Genomic DNA, 10,652 nt, shown 5'->3' with positions numbered 1-10,652 from the left:
ATAACTTATAGTATTGATTAAAAAAATGGGTAACGAAACTGCTCTGTAAACCACTCAGGCATGATGGAGACAAAATCATACCCTGCCGCTGTACTTCTCTTTTCTCGTAGTGGAGTAGGCACGCAAAGCAACCATACACCCATCCCAAATCACTGGACCTTGACTCCCTGATTTGTGATTGTTAATTTTTTCGTTTGGTGGTCAGGTCCCATGTGCAACCGACGGTATTTCAACCTTTGGCACGTGCTTAAGTTTGCTACACAGCGATATTTCTAATCAGTAGCAAACTTTAGCCTGTGTCAATCTGACAGATGCTTTTCTAGTTGCATTGATGTTTATATAGATTCGCATCACTTTACAGAAAATAGCCAATAAACGAGGTAATCTAATGGGACCATGTGCTTCACGGTTGCCTTTTTTAGTTCAGACATTATATAGTCTTCCACTTGTTTTCTCACATAGCTGACAAGAAAAAGAAAAGAAAAGAGGGTAGTACTATGAAATCATCATACCACGAAAACAGAATATGCTTCCCTAACTAAATGTGCAAGTTGCTAACTTTAGTAAAAAGGTTTGCTTCATTATGAGTACACATGAACAATTGATTACATTTTCACACAACTCATGATTTGATTCCTAAACTTTGAGATAATGAAAATCTTGGTACCTGTGTGAAATAGTTTCGGAAATATGTCAGTAATAATCAAAATTCAGGCGAAATGTTTCCAAAATTGATAAAAAAGTAAGTGGTTTTTTCAAAAAGTGAATATCTATAAATTATATATTTTATATCTTGAATAATCAAATTAAATATATAAATTGAAATTATTTTATAATAATTATCTATAAATATTTTTTCAAAATTCCACTGAACTTACTGAAGAATTTAAAATGGCAACAAAAATATATCGGACTCTTTTTGAAAATAAATTAGACTATTGTCAAAATTATTTGATTTTTTTGGTTTGTGTTTTTCTTGTGTGCAAAATTATTGAAATTATAATATTTGGAATGTCCATCAACTGAAAATCGGAACACAGATCGAGAACAAATATAACCAACAATCATACATGGCTTAACATCTAAGTGGATTGACCGATTGATGATTCAGGAAAAAAAACACCACTCTTTTTTCTTTGAGACAAAAAAACACCACTCGTTGAGAAGCCTGACTGAAGGCACGAGATAATTTTGGGCCTACCGTTAGCATGCACGAGTGCTCAGACCACCGCAGCCCAGTCGACGAGCAGACCAGACCTTCGTTCCCGATTCTCCCCCTCGAGAAAAAATAAATCCAATTCCCGATTCAGCCACGCTAGGGTACGGAGGTCGCACGGCGGAGACGGGGAGGCGGCGGTGAGGCCCGGCAGCCAGGCAGCCAGTTGCAGCGCCGAGGGCGACCCATCCCCCATTCTCCGGCGGCGCGGCCATGCTCCAGGCACCTAGCTGCGGCGAGCCGGCGACGGGCGACCCAGCCAACGAGCACAACCGGCCGCACAGGCACCGCGCGCTAGTAATTCCTTTCTTTGCCCTAATCGCACTTCACGGCATCATCTCAGATTCTCAATACCAGTTTCCCCGTAGGCCATAGAAATCTGAGATTCGCAGTTAGCGATTCGGTAGCATGAATTGTCAGTCAATTGTTTTGTTACAAAAGTTTATAGGTTGCAATCTAAGTAGATTTGGTTTTCAGAAGACATTCATATTGTTTGGAGTTGAGATGATTCTCGAAATAACTGTGTTAATGCCTATTGAAATAGTGCGTTCAGAACTTGAAGAAAGGAAAATTGTGCTCTTCTGTACCTTGGCCTGCCCAACCATTTCTGTAGCTGGCAGTGTTTCTGAATTCTGATTTATGATGTCATGTTGCTGCGTGCAGGTGGATGCGGCGCATGCGTGGTCCTCATTTCCAAGTATGATCCGGCCACCGACGTGGTGACCGAGTTCTCGGCGAGCTCCTGCCTGACGCTCCTCGGCAGCCTCAACCACTGCTCGGTCACCACCAGCGAGGGCATTGGCAACACTCGCGATGGCTACCACCCTGTCCAGCAGCGCCTCGCCGGCTTCCACGCCTCCCAGTGCGGTTACTGCACTCCCGGCATGTGCATGTCCATCTTCTCTGCCCTCGTCAAGGCCGACAAGACCGGCGACCCCGCCCCAACACCGGGATTCTCCAAGCTCACCTGCTCCGAGGCCGAGCATGCTGTCTCCGGCAACCTGTGCCGCTGCACCGGCTACCGGCCCATTGTCGACACGTGCAAGAGCTTCGCTGCCGACGTCGACCTCGAGGACCTCGGCCTCAACTCGTTCCGGAAGAAAGGCACCGACCCTGCCGACGTCGGCAAGCTGCCAGAATACTCCAGCGGTGCCGTCTGCACTTTCCCTGAGTTCCTCAAGTCCGAGATCAAGGGTCAAATGAAGGATGCTCCAGTGGTGAACGCCGGCGAAGATGGCTGGTACCATCCCAAGAGCATCGAGGAGCTCCATACCCTCTTTGACTCCAAATGGTTCGACGAAAACTCCGTCAAGATCGTGGCGTCAAACACTGGTGCCGGGGTGTACAAGGATCAAGACTTGTATAAAAAATACATCGACATCAAAGGGATACCAGAACTTTCGGTCATCGACAGGAGCAACAAGGGGGTGGAGATTGGGGCAGCCGTGTCCATCTCCAAAGCCATCGAGATCTTCTCCAATGGCACACCGGTGTTTAAAAAGATCGCCAATCATCTCAGCAAGGTGGCCTCGCCGTTCATCCGCAACATGGGGACGATCGGCGGGAATGTAATCATGGCGCAGCGGCTGCCATTTGCTTCAGACATCGTCACTGTTCTTCTTGCCGCGGGTTCGACGGTCACAATCCAGACTGCTTCCAAGATGCTGTCCCTAACACTGGAGGAGTTCTTGGAGCAGCCTCCCTGTGATGCCAAGACCATACTTCTCAGCATATTTGTTCCTGATTGGGGTTCAGACAATGTCATCTTCGAGACATCTCGTGCAGCTCCCAGACCATTCGGCAATGCTGTCTCCTATGTGAATTCTGCATTCCTGGCAAGGACTTCAGGGGATGCAGCATCAGGGGAGCTCATTATCGACGAAATCTGCCTAGCATTTGGTGCTTACGGCGTTGATCACGCCACTCGGGCTCGGAAAGTTGAGGAATTCCTGAAGGGGAAATCAGTGAGTGGACCGGTTATACTTGAAGCAGTTCAGTTGCTGAAAGATGTTATCTCGCCGTCAGAAGGCACCACACACCCTGAGTACAGAGTCAGCTTGGCTGTCAGTTTTTTATTCAGTTTCCTTTCTGCACTTGGTAACAACCTGAATGCTCCCAATGGGTCATGTCCTAATGACCCCGAGAAGCATGGTAAGGTTGCCAGCGATGACTTGCCGATTCGTTCAAGGCAAGAACTGGTTTTCAATGACGAATACAAACCTGTCGGCAAGCCGATCACGAAATCCGGGGCCGAGTTGCAAGCTTCTGGTATACTCCTACACTCTGATTCCATTTTTTTATTTAGCTTACAAGTGTTTACTTAAATTAGTTTGTACTCTTGAATTACAGGTGCTAGTAGTACTTCAACCTTATAATTTATGTCCTGGCACTGAACTTAGATTTCTGTAGCTTTAACAAGATTGTTTGGGATTTCTTTTTATTCATCTTTAGTACACTGCTTCAATCATGCTGAACCATTTGAAATGCTTCATCCCTGAATGTATTTCTTCAAAAAAAAATGTTGGCACATCTAATTTCTGTCCTGAAACATGGGCTTGACATTATTCCTGCTTGATTTCCAGGGGAGGCTGTGTATGTTGATGACATCCCTGCTCCCAAGGATTGCCTCTATGGAGCATTTATCTACAGCACACACCCTCATGCCCATATAAAAAGTGTCAACTTCAGATCATCTTTGGCTTCAGAAAAGGTCATCACAGTTATCTCCGCAAAGGACATTCCTGCTGGTGGAAAAAATGTTGGATCCGGCTGGGCGTTTCTAGGAAACGAAGCTCTTTTCGGCGATCCGGTTTCTGAATTTGCTGGTCAAAATATTGGCATCGTGGTACCTACTTCTGAACCGCTTGAACTCAATTTCAGGAAAATGCATAACCAGTAGTATATTTTTACCTTGAATTTTAAGAGGTCATTTGAACTTATCGCATCATCATGTTCCTTTGCTATCACTCAGATCGCTGAAACACAGAAGTATGCCTATATGGCAGCGAAGCAAGCTATCATTGAGTATAGCACCGAGAATCTTGAGCCGCCAATTCTGACAATAGAGGATGCCATCCAACATGACAGCTACATTCCTGTTCTCCCATTTTTTGCTCCTCAGCCAATTGGGGACTTCGACCAAGGGATGTGTGAAGCAGATCACAAGATCCTATCAGGAGAGGTACACACTTGATATTTAGGAGGCTGCATTCTTAGTTTCAGACAAGGCCCAAATATTGACACCTAGTAACTTTTGTTAATTTCCGACAGGTGAAACTTGAATCACAGTACTACTTCTACATGGAGACGCAGACTGCATTGGCCATCCCTGACGAAGACAACTGCATCACCGTCTACGTCTCGACGCAGCTACCCGAGATCACGCAGAATGTCGTCGGGGACCTCCTTGGCATTCCCTACCACAATGTTCGCATCATCACCAGGAGAGTTGGAGGTGGATTTGGTGGAAAGGGAATGAAAGGAACCCATGTAAGTTCATTCAGACTAGAGACTACACACCAACAATAAGTTCTGATATTTATGAAACTGATCATGGACAAATTGCTGTGTTCTTCAGGCTGCATGTGCGTGTGCGCTTGCTGCATTCAAGCTTAGGCGCCCTGTCCGGATGTACCTCGACCGGAAGACAGACATGATCATGGCGGGAGGGCGTCACCCGATGAAGGCGAAGTACTCCGTCGGGTTCAAGTCGGACGGCACGCTCACAGCGCTGCACGTCGATCTCGGCATCAACGCCGGGATATCACCGGACTTGAGCCCGTTGATCCCGGCTAACACCATCGCTTCTCTGAAGAAGTACAACTGGGGTGCCCTGGCCTTCGACATCAAGTTGTGCAAGACGAACATGTCGTCCAAGTCGGCGGTGCGGGCGCCTGGCGACGTGCAGGGTTCCTTCATCGCCGAGGCCATCATCGAGCACGTCGCGTCTGTGCTCGGATCCGACACCAACGTGGTCCGAAGAAAGAACCTCCACAGTGTCGAGAGCCTCACGAAGTTCTACAGCGACTCCGCGGGAGACGCCCCGACATACAGCCTCGTGGACATCTTTGACAAGCTGGCCTCGTCGCCGGAGTACCGGAGCAGGGCAGAGGCTGTTGAGCAGTTCAATGGCGGGAGCAGGTGGAAGAAGCGCGGCATCTCGTGTGTGCCGATCACCTATGAGGTGACCCTCCGGCCAACGCCGGGGAAGGTGTCCATCCTGAACGATGGCTCGATCGCCGTGGAGGTCGGCGGCGTGGAGATCGGGCAAGGGCTATATACCAAGGTGAAGCAGATGACGGCATTTGGGCTAGGGGAGCTCTGCCCCGACGCCGACAGACTCCTTGACAAAGTACGTGTCATCCAGGCCGACACGCTGAGCATGATCCAGGGCGGCTTCACCGGCGGGAGCACCACCTCGGAGAGCAGCTGCGAGGCGGTCAGGCAGGCATGCACGGTGCTCGTCAAGCGCCTCAAGCCCATCAAAGAGGGCCTCGAGGCGAAGTCCGGTGCGCCGGTGCCATGGAGCACCCTGATCGCCCAAGCGAACATGGCAAGCGTGAACCTGTCGGCGCACGCCTTCTGGACGCCAGACCCAGCCTTTGTAAGATACGTCAACTATGGAGCCGCCGTCAGCGAGGTGGAAATCGACGTGCTGACTGGGGGCACGACGATCCTGAGGAGCGACCTTGTGTACGACTGTGGGCAGAGCCTGAACCCGGCGGTGGACCTCGGCCAGGTGAGCTCGCCGCCGATCACTCAGCACATCCACTTGCTATTGCTGAAGATCGTTGTAATCTGAATTCATTTTTGCTGGATGGATCAGGTGGAGGGCGCGTTCGTGCAAGGGGTGGGGTTCTTCACGAACGAGGACTATGCGAGGAACGCCGACGGGCTGGTGGTGAACGACGGCACCTGGACGTACAAGATCCCTACGGTTGACACCATCCCTAAGCAGTTCAACGTGGAGCTCATCAACAGCGCGCGTGACCAGAAGCGCGTGCTCTCCTCCAAGGCGTCCGGCGAGCCGCCGCTGCTGCTGGCGGCGTCGGTGCACTGCGCCATGCGGGAGGCCATCAGGGCGGCCAGGAAGGAATTCAAGGCCAACTCGCCGCTGACGTTCCAGATGGACGTGCCGGCAACCATGGCCGACGTCAAGGAGCTGTGCGGCCTCGACGTCGTCGAGAGGCACCTTCAGAGCCTCACTTCCGCCGCCGCCAGCGCCGCACTGAAGGCGTGATCGTATTTGCATGTAAGTTGTGTCGAAACGTGGGCATATGTACTGCTGTAAGACACGATGAAGGTGTGGGACGCTGAACAATGACGTGCCTGTGTGCTGCTGTGTATAGAAGAGAGGAGATAAAACAGCTATCGACGTGGATCTATCATAATAGTTGGGTTTTCATCTAACGGCAGGCATGCACATGCTGCGATTCTGCTTATAATGTAGTATATTTTTACTACAAAAATGAATATCTTCAATTCCTTATAAATAAAAGCAAATCTAATCCCCGAAACGTTTTCTAGGGTTTCGAGTGGACCGGTGGCGCTCAGGTGACTCTATCTCCCAAGGCGCGATCGTGAGATTCCGGCCGCGATCTCCTGCCCTAGGCTCTACCCCTCTCCACCGCTCTTGGTTAGTGTGTTCGGGGTGATCACGGGGGCCTGGCGACCCTGCCCACCCTTGGTACACACGGGACGGTTGAGGGAGAAGTCAAGGGGGATCGGCGGCCATGGCTAGTTCATCAACGAACACTGGCAAGGAGAGGGAAGGGATGGAGAAGATGATGGAGAGAATGAGTCTGACTCATAGGAAAAGTGTAAAACTCGTGATGGACGATCAGGAGGAAGCGCATGACTCTGCTAAAGAGTATCCAAGATGTTGCGTGGAGTCTTTGTCGAGCAGGTTACTCGTGCTCATTTCTCTTTTCCGGGTGCTCATGCTCAGAATGGTATGGCTGAGCGCAAGCATCGTCACCTTCTTGAGATGGCTCGTGACTTGATGATCGCCGCCTCCCTCCCGCCTCACTTTTGGGCAGGCGTTGTCTCGACTACCACCTTTGCCATCAACCTTCAGCCATCCACTGCTCTGCAGGGCGGCGTTCCTTTCGAGCATCTCTTTGATCGTTCTCCTGATGGCGCTTCATTTGTTTTGTTGTGGTTGTTGCATCCTTCTTGTCCATCATGAACGCACCAAACTGATCGTTTAGTCTGTTGAGTGTGCCTTCTTAGGGTATAGTGGTGAGCAAAAGGGGTATCACTTTTTATCATGTTGGTCGTCAGATGCTTATTTATTGAGATGTGGATTTTTATGAGTCTCGTCCCTTCTACCCACGTCCACTTTCCTTGAACTTTCAGTGCATGATATCACTTTCCTCACTTTTTCCGATGCTCCTATCACTCCCGTTGAGCCCTTGTCCACCCGTACTACTGCTCCTGCTTCTTCGACTCTTACAGAATTGACGCCGCCATCTCCCATGGTTTCCTCAACTCGCTTATTACAGGATTCTACACCTTCATCCCCGGTAGCTTCCATCTCCATCAATTGAGTTTATCCCGGTGATTCCTCCTTGTATTCTTCCATATTTTACTCACTTTTATATTCGTCGTTCTCATGGTGCGGGTGCATCTACTGACGTGCCATCTACTTATGATGTGCCATCTTCCTCGTCTCTGCCTACTTATGGCTTGCATCCTCAATTCCTTGTTCGCTTTTCGCCTGTTGATCGCCCTGGTTTTCCAAGAGCTAGTGCAATTGTTCTTGAGCCGACTCCTTATCGTGATGCTATTGTTCATCCCGAATGGTAGCTTGCAATGTCAGATGAGATTGCGGCTCTTGAGCCCACCGACACATGGGTTCTTGTTTCTCTTCCTCCCTGTGTTCATTCCATCACTTGTAAGTGGGTCTACAAGGTTAATACTCACTCTTGATGGTTCTCTTGAGCACTAGAAAGCTCGCCTTGTGGCTCGTGTCTTTCAATGGGAGCATGGTCTTGATTACGATTTCCTCCTGTGGCGTGTGACCTTTGTTCGTATAGGTCTATATCTCATCTTGATGTTAAGAGTGTCGTTAGCATGGTCAGTTGCGTGAGGAGGCCTACATGTAGCCACCGCTTCAGTATCCTATTCTTGACAGCACTGTATGTTGTCTTTGTCTCTCTTTCTATGGCCTTAAGTAAGCCCATCGTACCTGGGGTGAGCATTTTGCCTCTCTGGTGACTGCCACCGGTTTTTAAGTGAGTGGCCATAATCATGTGTTATTGGTCCACCTTTCTGCTCGCGGTCGGGCTCTTCTTCTTCTACATGTTGATGATATGATCATCACTGGCGACGACCCTGAGTATATTGCCTTTGCGAAGGCACATCTTAGTAAAAAGTTTATTATATTTGATCTTGACATTCACTATTTTCTTGGGATTGATGTTTCTTCTATCTCTAATGGCTTTTCTATTTTCCAAGAAAAGAATATGTAGGATCTTCTTGCTTGTGTTGCTCTTACTGATCAACGCACTGTTGAGACTCCCATGGAGCTCAATGTTCACCTTTGTGTTACTGATGGTGACCCCTTGTTTGTGTCGACATGTTACCATCATCTTGTTGGGAGTCTTGTCCATCTAGTCGTCACTTCTACGGATATCTCCTATCATGTCCATATTTTGAGTCAGTCTGTCTCTTCTCCCACTTCAGTTCACTATAGCCACCTCCTCCATGTTCTCCGATATCATCACCGCAAGATCACTCAACGTCTGTTCTTCTCCGCTCCAGTTCAGTACAACTTCAGGTCTATTCGGATGCTACATGGGCTAGCGGTCCCTCAGACCGCCATTCATTTCTGCTTATTGTGTTTTTCTTGGTGGTTCTCTTATTGCCTGGAAGACGAAGAAACATAATGCATTTCCCGTTCGACAGATGTTGAGTTGTATGTTGTGGCTCTTTTGACGGCAGAGATGACTTAGTTACAATAGTTACTTCAAGAGTTTGATGTTTCTGTCACTACACGTACTCTGTTATTGTCTGACACTACATGCGCTATTAGTATTGCATGCGGCCTTGTGAAGCATGAGCTCATCAAACATATTGGTGATGCTTTTTTTGTGCGCTTTAATGTGTAGGATCATGTTGTTGCTCTTTAGTATGTGTCTTCCGAGATACAATTGACGGATTACTTTACGAAGACTCATAGTATAGCACAATATGGCTTCTATCTCTTCAAATTTAGTATTGTTGATCCACCATTAGTTAGGGGAGGGGGAAGTTAGAGTTATATATTTCGAAAATTCCATATGGGTCGTGCTAGCATATGATCATATTATCTGAGCTGTTGGTCCTTCTTGGGATCTGTGTGTATGCATGTATAGGGTGGCGTATTGATGCATTCTTGAGGTTTATTGTACAGTGCCCCTGACTCTGTGCAGATGACATTTAGTGATGGATACCACCCTGGTCTTCCACTGTCTAGGCGTTTGCCTTTTTTCATGGTCCGGTTTTGCTCGCACCTGGACCGATTTTGACTCATGCGTGCAAAGCCAAAACACAGAAATTTAATGGCCAGGGACTTCACCAGTCCAACAGCTCTGATCATTCAAATTTTGAATTCATAGGCTACAAGCCGCACTAACCATTCATGTTGCACACACAACACCAGCCTACAAGAACGACCTGTTACTACCTCATGAGCATTGCAACATCAAAGAGCTACCAGTTTGACATGTCAGTTTCCTTACAGCAGAATTGAAAAATAAAAACCACCATCAGCACAAGTTGAAACACAACCACACATCGGTTTCTAACTAAACACTTAATTTGCACTTGACACTACCAGCTTTCAGCTCACTACATCTCCCCCTGCTTTCCGCTCGCAAGTATTCTTCATGTGCCCTTCAACATCGCACTTGCTGCATTCGACTTTCTTTCTTGCCTGCCCCAGGATGTCCCCTCTCTCCAGGCAAGTTGTTCTTTTATGGCCCTGGGTATTGCATGTAATGCAGAACCTACTTCTCTTGCTCATCCCCTCATATGACACCCTGTCTTAGGCATTTGTTGGTCTGCCAGCGGTCCTCTTCTGGCTTGGTGCGGTTAAGCCAGCCAGAGGGTTCGTGTTGCCTCACATTCTCTCGTCTTCATATGTACCCTGGCGCTCTTCATAGGAATCTGCCACATTGTTGTCATCCACACAGTCTTCAAGCCCTAGCCCGCCATGCCATTTGTCGAAAGGCTCAATCACCGACATGGCCTGATCAAAATCCCCATCAGAGTTTCATATTCCTCAACACTTGCGTATGCAAGTCGAACTAGTTCCAACGCCCTCATGTACATTCGTTTGTACTGGAAAGTTAGGGACGTGCTATTGATCTGGTCCGCTAGTAGTGCTTCAAGTGATCCGGCAAAATATCTCTTGCATCTTTCGACCACCTTTTCACTATGTGGCTCTCTGATA

General features: G+C 48.3%; 1 protein-coding gene across 1 annotated transcript in view; it reads left to right on the top strand.

The window, feature by feature from the left end:
- Positions 1-6,625, top strand: part of LOC119303473 (indole-3-acetaldehyde oxidase-like) — an 8,437-nt gene extending 1,812 nt beyond the window's left edge. The window contains exons 2-7 of the mRNA XM_037580607.1: positions 1,880-3,484; positions 3,799-4,061; positions 4,188-4,397; positions 4,487-4,705; positions 4,794-5,954; positions 6,042-6,625. Coding sequence (XP_037436504.1) covers positions 1,880-3,484; positions 3,799-4,061; positions 4,188-4,397; positions 4,487-4,705; positions 4,794-5,954; positions 6,042-6,455 — 3,872 coding nt within the window. The 3' untranslated portion in view covers positions 6,456-6,625. The remainder of the gene's footprint in view (positions 1-1,879; positions 3,485-3,798; positions 4,062-4,187; positions 4,398-4,486; positions 4,706-4,793; positions 5,955-6,041) is intronic.
- The last annotated feature ends 4,027 nt before the right edge of the window (positions 6,626-10,652 follow it).

The sequence above is a fragment of the Triticum dicoccoides genome, chromosome 5A, assembly GCF_002162155.2.
Source record: "Triticum dicoccoides isolate Atlit2015 ecotype Zavitan chromosome 5A, WEW_v2.0, whole genome shotgun sequence".
Lineage (NCBI taxonomy): Eukaryota > Viridiplantae > Streptophyta > Magnoliopsida > Poales > Poaceae > Triticum > Triticum dicoccoides.
Note: the sequence above shows the minus strand (reverse complement) of the source record. Positions and strands in the feature narration are given on the sequence as shown.